Source organism: Penicillium cataractarum (assembly GCF_028827025.1).
Source record: "Penicillium cataractarum strain IBT 29864 chromosome Unknown utg000005l, whole genome shotgun sequence".
Classification (NCBI taxonomy): Eukaryota; Fungi; Ascomycota; class Eurotiomycetes; order Eurotiales; family Aspergillaceae; genus Penicillium; species Penicillium cataractarum.
The window spans coordinates 1,169,214-1,182,945 of NW_026622741.1; the positions used below are offsets into that span (position 1 = coordinate 1,169,214).

The following is a 13,732-nucleotide window of genomic DNA, read 5'->3' on the forward strand; positions in this document are numbered from 1 at the left end:
GAATGAAGCCTGAGTTTGGTGTCATGGTGCAAGGGAGGCTCGGGCTTACAAAAATTTTGGGCAGGACGAACAACACCCAGTAAGGCAATGAATGACTGCCAGCATGCCTCTGGACTAAAAGTGGTGAGAGGCTTATCACCACCTCGATCGCGCTCAAGCTCAATATCCATGCCCGATCATAAATGGTCACCTACATTTCGTAGTACTAAAGAACTAAGGTACTAGCTTCAACTATCCATAGACCGTATATGAAGTCAAAAATATCCCTTGTTAAAATAGAATAATATCGGGTTGCACGGAGATTAGTGTAGATTACACGTGCGCTTTTCGGCTGGCGGTAATGCTTATTTTAAGCAGTCACTAAGGCGGGTCGAGCAGATGATATTTACGGTACAAGATCAATGGTTCGTGACTGAACAATACTTGTTCCCAGTATACATGACCGAGTAAATTACCAAGTGGATGTGGCTGTGCAAGAATTTAATGTGGCTGTGTGAAGAAATTCGATTCACCTGACAGAACTCCCGTAATTCACGTGACTATTTGTTACAGACTCCGGTATGTTAATAAACTGTTTTCGAATTGTTTTATAGTTCTAGAACTCGAATGGAACCATCTATCTCCCCGGGTTTTAACCAACCAGGCTGAATAAAGTAATAACATGGTAAGCACCTTAGAACATGTCGAAAGCGCCCTTGATTAGGAAAGAAAAGCACGCTAGAAGAGCGACGCGAAATGTGCATGTCATATGGCCTATATGTCACCACGACTCAGCCAAATGACTTGGGAGAAACATGAGCTAAATCAAGTATTATTTCTCTTGTACTTACATAGACATTCAAGATGTTGAGGTGGCGCTTTCCTTCAAACTTGTGTTTGTGATAAGGTTGTCTTGAACCCGGAAGCTGAAATTAACACACACACACACACACACACAACAATGCAGTCAATAGGGACAAGTCGAAGTTCCCCAAATGGTGTATAAGGGTCTGCCTCATGGCTAGTCTTCCGCATCGTGCGACTTCAGGCACTCACATCCTTTGTGTAACTTTTCCTACATCTCATTATTCGACTATGTCTGGGGATAAACTTCCAACGCCTTGCCGATTGTTAGCCAGATGTTTCCCTGAGATATTTCTAGTGCTTGTATTTTGCTATCGCTGAAAATTCATAGATTGGCACAAAGAAGGGTAAATGTCATTGCTGAACTCTAGCCTTTCTGGACAGTCTCTCCGATCGCCTGAGTTCAGATTGATAACCGTCGTATAAAGATTTGCGTTTCAAACATCCCACATGGGAGTTAAGTGGTAGGTTATCCCCAGAGGTACCAGCTTGCGCTGTTATTTCCTGAGTAATAGTGCTGCTAGCCATCGAAGGTGCACGTACACCCTTACCAGGCGCAGGCGAATGTGCACTTTGATCAGCCGAAGACAGCCCGGAAGAGAAGGTGAGGAAGAATTTTGGGTCTACCGTGTCCAAATGAAAGTTCAGAGCAACGCTCCCAAAGAACTCTTCTCGTTCCTCATAATCTGAGGCTAAAAAGGGCCAGCTCTTATAAAGTTCAATATACATTCGCCCTGTGAAGCCGTGCCGCCAATTGGCCCCTTTGTTTCGTTGTGCCCCAGCTGATTCAAGTATCAAAACCCCATCAGACCGTTTGTGGGAGGTACGTAAATTATTACCGTGATCGTCCCCGGGGTCTTTAGGGGAGAATGTGAGAAATAAACTTGGGTTTTCTCCTTTCAGACGGAGGATCACGGCACCTCGCCCGGAGAAAGTATCGTCGTGCCGGAAATTCTCTAGGCTGCAAGGTATGCCTGATGAGAACGCTGTTCGGATGACCACTTGGTTGACAACAAAGCTTTTTGGCCATGAAGCCCCCTTCTTCATTTCTGGGGCATAGAATCGCATGGTCACGCGGCCTTGTTCGTCTCCTCCTTGTGCGTGTTTGGATCTCTTTGAGTTTGATAACGTGTTTTCTGCAAAGTTAACGTGTTAGTGACTGTATTGGACGTGAATAGCACGGAATCACTCACGAGGAGACTGGATTCCATCAAAAAAAGCTTTCGCTTGTAAACAATCGGTATTCCGACAGTGCTCCATGTGATTGTGTATCTCGGCTAGTTCATCGCCGATGGCAGTAGACATGGGAGAATCCCAGGCCAACACCGCTTTGCCCAAAGGCTTGGCTCGGTTGATATTATCTGCTGTTTCATGCGGTAATCTGTGGGTCATAGATCCCATATCATAGGGACTATATGAGAGGTTTTTCCAAGAGGGGTTGTCGGTGAATAATGTCTCTTCTGGAAACCCGTTGCGGGTTATCGAGAAAGTATTGGTAACACTGCGATCGTCCTTTAGTTCCTCGGTCTTAGAAACTTTGCCTTGCTTCGTGCTCTGCTCGCTTCCTAGTAAAATTCAAGGTTTAGCATAATAGTCTCAGATTTTCATCAGCTAAGTGTACCTTTGTGGTCATCCGCAACGCTCTCTCTCGTTGCAGCCCCAAAGGGGTCGTCAACTGAATTCTGAGCGACTTTCAACCCTTGATGGTTTGATCCAAGCTGTTCAACTGACTGAAGGCCTTCCAGATTCTCACTGTCTATCGATCTGGTGGACGCATGGATGGGCGACGAATCGAGAGCTGCTTCATGCTTCTCCGGATAGTTGAAGTTTCCACCAGTCAACGACCCCCAGAATTCCGGCGTGGTCATTATCTCAGTGTCGGCATCGGAATCAAGATGGTCTGGCTCATCGCACCGCCAACCCTCGTCAACCTTGATCACGTTGGGATCAGAAGACGAGTCCAGCAGAGCAAAATCATCTTCGATCAATATGGGATTGGCGAACGTCCCTAGCTCAGGGACAACCTTAGAGTCATACAAGACCATTTCAAGCCATTCATACGACCAAGCGGGTATTGGATAGTACACAAGAGCGGCTCACCTCCCTGGTGATATGGTTAAACGAACGGCGATGAAGGCGATTTCTTCTGTGCGAGTACGCTTAAATATATACCGTCAATGAAATTGGCGCCGCTTGTCCCTGGGCTATGTTTTGAGTTCCTGGGAATCTAGGTGGTCATGGATTATGAGCGAATTCGTGAAGACAGTTTACACACGTTCACAAAATGGCGTGGAGTCTGATGTTCCCAGGAACATCTATCGGCTTCCCCGGCTGGGATAGTCTATGAATTGACCAATCAATCATCCAGCAAGTTCCCAGGAGCAGTGTCTTTTGGGAGATTAGTAAACCCGTGGGGATGGAGTTTGAATAGGCAATTGTTGCGGTACGCGTGCTCAATGTAGAGAGAAGGTTCCTAGTGTAAGACTTGCGGTCGTCCAGTATGTGCATGTAATTTCTCTTGGACTAGCTCCATGCCTGCTAAGGAAACAGTAGAAATCAGTAGGCTAAGGTTCCCAGGAGCATGCAGGTGATTATTGGTTGATTAACTATCAGGCTTCACTGAGGGGCAATGACTACCAAATTGAAACATCAGGTTATTGATGCCAATGCTTTTTGGATGGGACAGTGGGGTCAATCTATAGAAAGAGAGTTTCACGTAAATGGGGCTAGCGCGTTGCGTTTTATTGAGGCGCCTTGTGCTACGAGGGCTCAGTGAGCGGATCAGAGCGCTCAGTGAGTGGATCAGTGAGTGGATCAGAGCGCTCAGTGAGCGGATCAGTGAGCTTACATAATGCTCACTGATCGGATCAGGGCGCTCAGGGGCGTGCTCAGTTCTACTCAGTGAGCAAAAGCGGCGAGGGGCTGAGCACTAAAACGGAACAGGAAAGCCACGACCTGGCATAGGAAATCCGGTACGTAGGTAACCACAGGTTTCGATGCAAGTGTAGGTACATACACAATTCAGGCTATATATACCAAATGTATGCAACCATGTGCAAGTGTTCATAAAATCAAAGAGAAAGCCGACGCAAGACAAAAAAAAAAAAGAAGAAGAAAACAGAAAAGAAACAATCAAGTGTCCATGGCCAAGCCGGCCCATACAATGTCAAAAGCTAATCAGACCATCAATCCTGAGATCAAATCACAATGACGATCGAGATGACAAAAAGCCCCAGCCCCAGCTCCAGCTCTGGGCTGGCTCAATAGAGCAATGATCTATGAATGTCCCATGCCGAACCAGCGTAGCATCAGAAAAGACAGCCCAGCATTCCCATCGGAAATGTCCAGGATGAGTGGGATAAAGAAAAGGGTTGGATAAGCTTTAGAAGCTCATAAGATCTGGATGACAGCATTAGCAAGATTGACCCATTCAAGTTCAACACAGAAAGAATGAACATACCTCTTCCGAAGAGAGCACGCTTCGCCCAATCCATCGCCAGCATACACCGCGTCCGGAAGCTGACACTCTCCGCAAAGTAAATACTGCGCCAGAGATACATGGCAATAACGCCACCACTGAAGCTCATACCGCCAAAGTCGAAAATAGCTGCGTTGCTGATATACGCCAGACTACCGAGATGCCTGTACTTGAACGCCTTGTAGACAGCCTCGTCCAGGTCACCGTAGTCGATCTCGTTAGCCTTGAGACCGGGGAGGGCGGAAGCGATCTTGGTCAGCTTGCGGCCTAGGTAGACACCCTGCTGGTTAGCGCGCTGGGCAGTTGCGGGCAAGGAAGTGAGCTTGGTATCGATCTGGTGCAGGAGCTCGGAGAGCTCGCCGTAGTCGAGGGTACCGGAATGGTCGACGTCGTACTGCTCGAAAAGGCGATCCACACGGCGGAGATGGTTCGAGGCTTGAGGGAAGCGCTTCTTCACGCGGTTGGCGACGTCGCGCCATTCGGCGAAGTTCAGGTGCACTTTCTCGGGGTCACGGCCCTTCTCCCAGGCGATGGTGCGCAGGAACTTGATGATGTTTTCAGCGACGTTGTTCTGGACGGTGGAGCAATCACCAATGGCGTAGACATCGCCCAGAGGAGCGCCAATCACACGGAGGTGGGAGTCGGTTTCCAAAGCGTGTTTATTGTTTTGTCCTTCAAGATGCTTGGAGAGGGTCTCGCAAATCTCGGCACGAGCTAGGGAAGTTAGAATTGATCTGACAAGCCGCACAAGGTGAAAACTCACAAACTCCGGTAGACCAAAGACAGAATCCGGTAGGAATTTCCTTGACGACGGTCTTTCCATCTTCGACCTGAGTGAAGAGAACGCGGTCCTTCTGGACCTCCTTAACACGGGCATTTGTCAAGACTTCAACACCGTCGCGGGAGAAACGGCCCTACAGTGCATTAGCATCAATAAGTATCAAGGCTGTTAAAGGTGGTCGTGTACCTCGGCATATTTGGAAAGTGCTTCGTCATAAGTGTTCAGAATATGGGTTCGGCTCTGGATGATGTGGACGGAAATTTCGTTGCGGATGATGCGAGGGAAAGAGTGAAGTAGGTCCTCATTGAGTAGATCGAACAGCTCAGCAGCGAATTCGACACCAGTAGGACCACCACCGCAGACAACGAAAGACAGCAGACGCCGGCGTTCCTCGTCGGTAGTAGTGGGTAGGCAAGCCCGTTCCATATTATCCAGCACCTTGTTCTTGATCTGGCGAGCATCGTCAATGGTCTTCAGGAAGTTGCAGTTCTCGAGACCCTTGACACCGTGGGGGTTTGTCACACAGCCTGATCAGATCACGTTAGTTAAGCAGTCCGAGCAAGCCTTAGCCGTAGCAGATTTTCGGGTCGTTAGACATACCAACACCGATAACAAGCTTATCATAAGGAAGATAGAAGTTCTTGGTATTTCCATCCTGATCAACCTGAGAGACCTCAACCAACTTGTGCGAGAAGTCGACATCTGTCGCAGAAGCCTTCAAGAAATGCCCATTGACACGATCGATGATACGTCGCACAGGTTCAACCAGAGACCGAAGACCAAGCGTTCCCACCGTAGCGGAGGGCAACATGGGAGTAAACAGGAAGTAATTAGTCGGAGAAACAACGGTAACGTGGTAGTCACCCGGGTTCAGATTCTTAAGCAGCGCAATGCTACCCCAACCAGTACCCAGGATAACCAGACGAGGCTTATCCTTCTGCTCAATCATAGATTCCGAATCGTAGTCGCCAACAAGAACATCGGCAATTGGCAAGTTCTTGGGTCCACCGCGACGCGGGTTGAGCGCCAATTCAGAGACAGGGATATCCTCCGCGCTCGGGGTCTCGCGGTATGTACTAGCATCGTAAAGGAAGAAGGCGAGGACCACGACACCGGTGCCGATAACAAAGAAACCGCAGAAAGCGAACGACTTGTAGAGAGCTGCTAGAACCTTTGGTCGCTGCTTGACGGTAACCTTTGCAGCCGCCTTATCGGACTGGAACCGGATCGGGATCGATACATTGGGAGTTGGGCCGTAGGGACGCCGGGGCAGAGGCCGGCGGGAGGAGGTGTTCAACGAGCGGGTGATAGGGAACCTGGCAGCCAAGGCAGTCTTTGAAGCTTGAAAACCGGTCGCCAGAGATCCAATTGACCTCAGCGCAGGGCCGTCCGGACGACTCCGGAGTACCGCCGCGCGCATCGTGAGCGAGTGCAACTGCAGGAGAGGCCAAGGGAGTGGAGATAAGCTATGTACGGACGTGAACCACGCAGGACTGAGCCTGCGGGCAAATTATGCAAAAGGAGCGACCTCGAATGCCTCTGTCGTAACGAAAGAAGGTAATTTGAAGAGAGTGAAAGAAAGGAAAATGCGCCAGCAATGCATGCCAGCTCGATCGGCCGACGTCATGCACAGGTCACGTGGGGCCGGGAATCGGCACGCCTTGCGGAAAGTGGAGTCGGTGAATCAAAACTGGACTTGGCAGGGAGTACAGTAAGTACTTAAGTAATGATTAGCACGGATGACTGGAAAAGTAATTTCTATTATATACTCATGAAAATTTGGAATCAACGAGCCCTTAGTTACTGTAAAGTAGTAGCTCTGCAACTCTGAAGAAGCAAATGAACCCTCCGTTCGCGCCAAAACATGCATAAAAAAAGGAAGACAAAATAAGCTATGTATCATCCGCCGCCGGTCTTGGTATAGTAAGAGAAAGCCGTTCCCAGTAAATACCCACGAGTGTAAAAAAGGAAAATGTCAAAGTAAAACGCCGGCCCTCGCCTGATATGCAATGTTGAAAAAAAGATAAGACAAACTCTCCAGAGAGAGTGCGATGCGCGTCCGAAGGGCTTTTGTTTTGTCGGAACGGACATATCCTTAGTCCCAGCCATCGTCGGGCTCAGCACTAGACGGCTTCCTGCCCACGGAGCTTTTGCGAGCCTTGGGTCGCTTGTTGAGACCGGTGCTGGAAACAGAGCTTTTGCGCTTCATTGGACGAGATCCACCAAAGCCAGCCATGTCATCGCCATCCCCGAATGCATCCAGGCTATCGCCCTCTCCATCATTTTCACGGTCGACCTTGAACTCCTCGTCAATGGCCAGCAAGGTCGAGAATTCACGGCACTTAGTGAGCATGGCTTCTTCGCTGTCGAGCGATGCCATGTTTCTGATAACGGCTTCCCAAAACTTTTCACCGTTCACACCATGAACCTTGGTCGCCGTTTTGTTGAGCTCTTTGGCGCTCTGCTTGCCATTGCCGTCCTTGTCTTTGTGGTGTGAGTTGAGTCCATAAAGACGGCGCAGATGAGTTCGCGCCTCCCAAAGCATCGACAGAGATGCAGCAGCCGTGGTCAAGAGTCTCAGGGTAGCGGGATTGACTGGCTGCGAGACGGTTGGAGGCATCGGCATCGGCACATCAGGGCCAAGGCTCATCATACCGGTTGGGGTTTCGACCACGGGGGGACCGATCGGGCTTGGGAATAGATCGGTTTCGATTGCATGGGCAACAACAGTACCAGTCGATGAGACAATACGCTCAAGGCATCCAATCGTGGGAAGCAGTTCTGCCAACTGGGCATAGTCGAAATACGCCAGGTTCTGAGAGATAAAGCGGGCCATGAGGAGATGCTCCGGAGGGTCACCGGAGGCATCGAGCTTCTTCAACTCAAAGTCCGCCTTTGAGCAAAGATTCGACAGGAATTTCTTTTGGTAGCGGCTGTTGCTGATCTTGACAATTTCGAAAAGAGGAGCGAGCTTGGCAACATAAGGCCGAGGAGTCGCACCATTCGAATCGCCAACCACATCACGCTGGTAGTAGAAGGCTTCTTGAATAGCTCGCATGTACTCTCGCTCAAACATGGATTCAAATTGCTGATGGATCATCTTGTGCGTGTCAAAAGCGACCTTGGCAATTTTTGGATCAGTCGATGTCTCCAGCGAGACAAGGACTCCCGCACATTCCTTGGGATGCACTAATCCTTGACGGTTGATGCTGGCAATGAGCTCAATGGCAGTCAACGCATAGGCATCCTGTCGCGATTGTGCGACCTTTAGCATGTTCTTCAGGAAGTGTTGAGCGATCAACGCAGCAGCGCCATCGTTATCGCTAGCTCTCAGTGACCCTCCGAGTCGGGTGGAGTCCTCCTGGGCAGCAGCCTCGGCGGTAGGCACCACTCCTTTCTCGGATTTGCCCTCGTGGATAAAGAAGAAATCTGCGAAAGCTCGGAGCACGATGTGCTGCAAGCCAGGAGCATCCTCCTTGAATACCTGGGAGAACATCTTTCGTGTAGGCTCGCGGCCGAACTGAGCTGGCCAGGACTGACAGATGGAGCCCACACTCTCAAGAGCGGTAACCCGAAGCTCGGTAGGCTGATTGAAACCAGTGAATGGAAGGATGCAGTCGACCATCAGCGCAGCAACGGAGCCGCCGGACCCGGTACTCCATGTAGGGAAGGAATTTTTGAAATGTGGAATGTATTTCTCGAGATCACAGTGCCGTCCAACGCAGCCTGCGATCCTGAGGTAGCTCTTTGCGCGTGCTGATATTTTGGCGTTGTCTGGGGACGACAAGTCGACGCTTTTGTACTGCTGCAGTGGCTTGAGAACGGACAGAGTTAGCTTCACTAATCTGTCCGTATTCTGCAAGACACCGTTGATGGTCCATAGACAAGCCATGACCTCATTCAACTCGGGGCGACCCAGCTTGGCAACACTCTTGAAGAGGTCATTCTGGACATCCTTGAGTAGCTTGTTATGGGAGGAGGACAGGTATGGCAAGACACATCGGTAAATAACAACCACCGATCGGAACAAGAACAAGTCGTCTGCATTGGCAAGGTTGCCAATATACGGATGCAAGGCTTCCAACTGATCTGGACTGAACAGCTTCGCATTGGCCTTGGCAAAGACGGTGATTGTCTGGAGCAAGGCTTGCTTGAACTCCTGGGGAGAGGCATCTGCGTCTTCCACAAGCCTCTGGAACATGATGGCTACCATTGACTTGCAGACTTTGAAGTTCAGGCTGGCAGACTTGGACTTGTCGGAAAGGACCGCCCTCACACAGATGCCAAGAGAGTCAAGAGCGTTGTCGCTGCGCTCAACCAAGCTGACGATCAACCCAACCTGCTCCCCAAGTGCCATCTTGAGCTTCGGACCATCGGAGATGGAATCAATCGAGTCGTGGAAAGGCACAAGCCAGATTTCCTCAAAAGTCTGACGAGCCAGGGTGGCGACACTTTCCTCATGATCGCCAGTCCGTTGAAGGAAGCTGTCGAGTATGGCCAATTTCAGCTCCTGTCGAGAGGTCTTGTGGTAGAGTTCCTTCAATAGGCCAATACAGCGCTTACGAACACCAGCCGTGGGATCACCAGCGCAGGCGAGAATACTGCGGCACCCTTGCTCCTCCAACTTTGGTCGTAGACCAATGCACTTGGCAATCAAGGACAAGGCAGAGTCGCGAACCATAGGAGAAGCATCCGTAGTGCAACGCAGAATCAGATGCATAACCGAAGCGTCACGGTCGAGAAGATTAGGATCCTTCTCAAGCATTTCGATGACACTCTTCAAACTTCGGCTGCGGACCTTGGCTTGGTCGCTGGCGATCGAGTTGAGCAAGACCTTAAGAATGGTGTCAAATGCCTTGCCAAAGCCCGAATTCAAGACGGTCAGAATGTAGGCGAACTTTCCATGAATATTGGCAATGGAGTTGAACTTCCTGTGGGTCTCCAACCAGCGGGGATCAGAGAAAGACCGCGACAATAGAACCACCAGTTCGTTGGTCATGTCGTCTTCCGGCATTTCCTCTTTGTCCTCGGAGTTGTAGTAAAGGTTACAGACAACCTTCGCCCACGCAGCCAAGTAGAAGCCCCGCGTGCTGGCCAGTTGAGAGCTATCCGAGCTCGTATCTTGTGACAAATACTCGAGGGCCATGCGGTAGGGCCCATTTGGCGCAACCAAGTCTTGTGGGTGGAGCGCGCGGCACGAGAAATCTTCAAACTGCTGCTTGAGGGAATCAGTAAGCTCGCCATCAGCATCCTCCAAGGCTGGAAGCATGTGTTGAGCGGTTGCGATCAAATCCGAAATCGCAGAGCCCATCCATCCTAATAGCTCAAGAGCCATGCTCTTTGCTTGAGCCGAGCTTTTGTCAAGATCTGCGATACCGACCATGTGTGATGCCATGATTCGGAGAAGCAGCTCCGATGCGGGCCAATCAGTGGACCCAAGCACGTTGATCAAATCTTCCGTGAAGAGGTCGAGAATGTTTCGGAATGGCTGGTCGCCACTTTTTGTGGCGTTCATTGCACGCTGGACTATAAAAGTCACAATGTATTGTGCACTTCGAATTGCATTATCGTATAGTCTGTTCACTTTGGCGGCCAGGCGCTCCAGAGACTCATCTAGCTCGTCATCGTCGTCATCGGGGTCCACGTCGTCATCGTCGTCATCGGGGTCCACGTCGTCACCGTCACCCATTAACTCATCATCATCGTTACCAGCCTGCAGTCGACGTTTGGTCTTGGATCGTGAGGGCGTTTCCAACGCGGTCGTCTGCACAAGTTGAAGGACCAACGCGGTGAGAAGTTGGATATTCTTCCCGTCAGCCAGTTTGAATTGTCTGGCACTTTGACGGGTGGAAGGTAGCTTCTCCAGAGAACCCAGGATCTGATCCAGGATATAGGACCGCTGGGCAGGATATCTAGAGAAGATTTTTGCAAGCACGTCCATTGCTCCACGTCTTGCTGGTTCGAATTTGGATGACCCCACGGCAGAGTCTTTCTCATTGTGCGCATTTTCGACGAAGATCAACTTGGCCGCAAAGAAGAGAGCGGAGTTGATAGGACTTTCAGGCACCTCAATTCGAGACAAAAAGTCTGCGAAAAGAGTCAATGCCTTTTTGCTTTGGTGAATCAGGCTTGCAACAATGCGTCGCTGGGCGGAAAAGAACTTGAAATGCTCTGCATCCTTGCCGCCTGGTCGTGATTCAACAGCAGGAATGATGCAATGGTCGAAAACTTGCTCGACAACGGGTGGGATGGCCTCAATGAGATCTTCAGGGCATAAATCTCGCTCCGTCTGACGTCCAGACATTGTTTGCAGGAGAGTTCCGATGGCAAGCAAAGCGTTCAAAACATCCTCGACTTTACCAAGCCATTCCTGCACCTCTGCTTCATTGAGTGGATCATGCAAAGTAATTTGTGCTGACTGGGCAGCAAGAATTGGCTTTTCGCAGAGTTTCTGAATCCTCTTTAAATAGTCGGAGGGGATATCCTGGAGTCGGTCAAACCCAGAGACCTTCCGAATGGCTTTTTGTAGACGGATGTGCGCATCGGAAGATAGAACCATGCCGTGAACCTCGAATGACCTTGGATTCACAAACACTGGATTCGGCCTGTCCGCAGTCGGGGCAATTGAGGTGTCCGGCTCGATCTGATCCTCCGACTCGAAGACTTCATGAAGAACATCTTGCAGCTTCAAAAGAGCATCGTCCGCTTCCGCTTTTTGGTCCCTTAGCCGCCTCGCCGTAATTTCATCCTCATGATTGATCTTTGGCTTTGGCTTCGTCTGTTTCGTAGGTGTAGACTTCATTGGGATGACCACGGAGACTTGACTTGAGGGCTGATGCGACTTCTCGAATGAAGCGGAGTTGGTGCTGTTCGCAACGTATGCCTGCTGATTCCAAGCTGTTGCGGCTTTCTGTACGGGTTCCTTCTTTTCGGGTTTGACCTTGGGAGGTGATGTCGTAGGATCTAAGATGCGATCGTTAACAGAAGCTCAAACGATATGTATACTTTCATTTCGGTCTCACATCTGAAGGCGATGTCCGTAGACTCCAAGATCATCCTCGCAAAGGAGCCGAGCTGAGTGCGACAAGAGGCAGGGCCATCTGAGGTGATCGAGTGTGAGGATTGACTGCGGCTCAGAGTAGGAGGGATCTTGAATTTGCTGCCCAGAGAGGTCTGTCAGTAAAAATGAGAGTAAAGGGTGATATCTTGGCGTACAATTCAGTCAGTTGATCCCCATCCAGCAATTGCTGAAGGTATTCGCGGGACGTCTCCAGGCGACTTGACTCGTCCAGGCCGGACTGTATCTCCGCATCCAGCTCACTCAGCGTATTGCGACCGGCTTGGAGAACGTGGTTGATAGAAGTGGTATTGGACGGACGACCGACGTCAGGGCGAATCACGCAGTCTAAAAAGTCACGACGAGTTAGATAGCCTCTCAGTCGCGGGATTCGGGGGTTAATTCGTAGATAGACGGACCAAGTCCAAAGACGGGAGCGCTTGACATGGACGAGTACTGGAGCGCCTCATCCACGGATAAAGGTCTGGACTGAGACCTGTGCTGGTTCTGGAACGCCATGGTCGGACCATACGCTTGCTGCGCCTGAGGATGGCCGTTAATGACGACCTGCACCGCTGGGCGCCCATTGAGATCCATGTTGGCGGTTGCCGAGTCGAAAAAGGAAGGCGCTAATCAAACGGAGGAGGACCTGCTCGTGGCAGAGTCATGACAGAGGATTTGAGCATCTATGGCATGCTTCTCCACACTCTTATCGTACACGACCGGGTTCGATGGGCGGAAATCGGATCAGGGAGAGCTCACGATGACCATACATGCGTTCATCATTTCATCGGGGCGTCTTACTGCCGCGTGTCACCGCCAGACGTGGTATCGGAGTGGCCCGTGCGGTCAAAAAAAGTCCCATGCCGCAACTTCAACTTCCCATTGATCTTTATTGCTGCTATTTTAAAGATTGACAGGACTCGAACATTCACATACGCTTTCCTATTTAACTGTCAAAATGTCGGCGATTGGATCCTTGATTTTCTGCACGGATTGCGGCAACCTGCTGCGCGAGTCTACCGGAGACGAAAATGCGATCCTGCACTGCAATGTCTGCGGAGCGCGGAACAAGGGTATGTGAACCGAACAGAGCCATAGACGATAGCTTTAATTGAAAGTCAAAATACCCTAACGTGCCTTCAGATATCATTCCGCAAACCATCGTCTCCGAGTCCAAGCCCTCTGCCTTTCCCTCCGCCTTGAGATCCAAGCGCTCTGCGGTCCAGACTTTGTCTGCCGAAGATCGCAAGACCGAGGCTGTCACGAACCACACTTGCAACAAGTGTGGACGGAAGGAGATGTTCTTTACAACTGTCCAGCTGCGCAGTGCTGATGAGGGTAGTACTGTGTTCTACCGCTGCGTTTGCGGTTACAAGTATGTCTTCCCTCATAGGAAGCTCCACATTGCATTCCTTATCTCGCCTGATACTAATTTAGTTTTCTAGGGAAACATCGAACAACTGAGAAAGGGAAAAAGAGGGCTGTACAAAAAGGAAAAGGGTTCTATATTTTGGCTGTATAACAGAGCGGGATAAAGAGTATCAAAATAACGACGTCACGACATTTTTTC

General features: G+C 50.2%; 4 protein-coding genes across 4 annotated transcripts; 1 reads left to right on the forward strand and 3 right to left on the reverse strand.

Moving 5' to 3' along the window:
• Positions 1 to 2,028: 2,028 nt before the first annotated feature.
• Positions 2,029 to 2,888, reverse strand: N7496_006128 (uncharacterized protein; the record flags this gene model as incomplete). Its single annotated transcript, XM_056699057.1, has 2 exons — positions 2,029 to 2,408; positions 2,465 to 2,888. 2 exons carry the CDS (start codon positions 2,886 to 2,888, stop codon positions 2,029 to 2,031), a joined length of 804 nt encoding a protein of 267 aa, XP_056554470.1.
• A 1,337-nt stretch (positions 2,889 to 4,225) lies between these two features.
• On the reverse strand, positions 4,226 to 6,522 carry N7496_006129 (putative NADH-ubiquinone oxidoreductase 64 kDa subunit; the record flags this gene model as incomplete). Its single annotated transcript, XM_056699058.1, has 5 exons — positions 4,226 to 4,242; positions 4,304 to 5,035; positions 5,085 to 5,235; positions 5,289 to 5,629; positions 5,703 to 6,522. The coding sequence occupies 5 exons, from the start codon at positions 6,520 to 6,522 to the stop codon at positions 4,226 to 4,228; spliced, it is 2,061 nt and encodes a 686-aa protein (XP_056554471.1).
• Positions 6,523 to 7,197: 675 nt separating this feature from the next.
• On the reverse strand, positions 7,198 to 12,756 carry N7496_006130 (putative sister chromatid cohesion protein Mis4; the record flags this gene model as incomplete). The annotated part of the gene is made up of 4 exons (XM_056699059.1): positions 7,198 to 12,065; positions 12,125 to 12,261; positions 12,318 to 12,507; positions 12,579 to 12,756. The coding sequence occupies 4 exons, from the start codon at positions 12,754 to 12,756 to the stop codon at positions 7,198 to 7,200; spliced, it is 5,373 nt and encodes a 1,790-aa protein (XP_056554472.1).
• Positions 12,757 to 13,120: 364 nt separating this feature from the next.
• N7496_006131 (DNA-directed RNA polymerase I core subunit RPA12) lies at positions 13,121 to 13,607 on the forward strand (the record flags this gene model as incomplete). The annotated part of the gene is made up of 2 exons (XM_056699060.1): positions 13,121 to 13,235; positions 13,306 to 13,607. The coding sequence occupies 2 exons, from the start codon at positions 13,121 to 13,123 to the stop codon at positions 13,605 to 13,607; spliced, it is 417 nt and encodes a 138-aa protein (XP_056554473.1).
• Between the last annotated feature and the right edge of the window lie 125 nt (positions 13,608 to 13,732).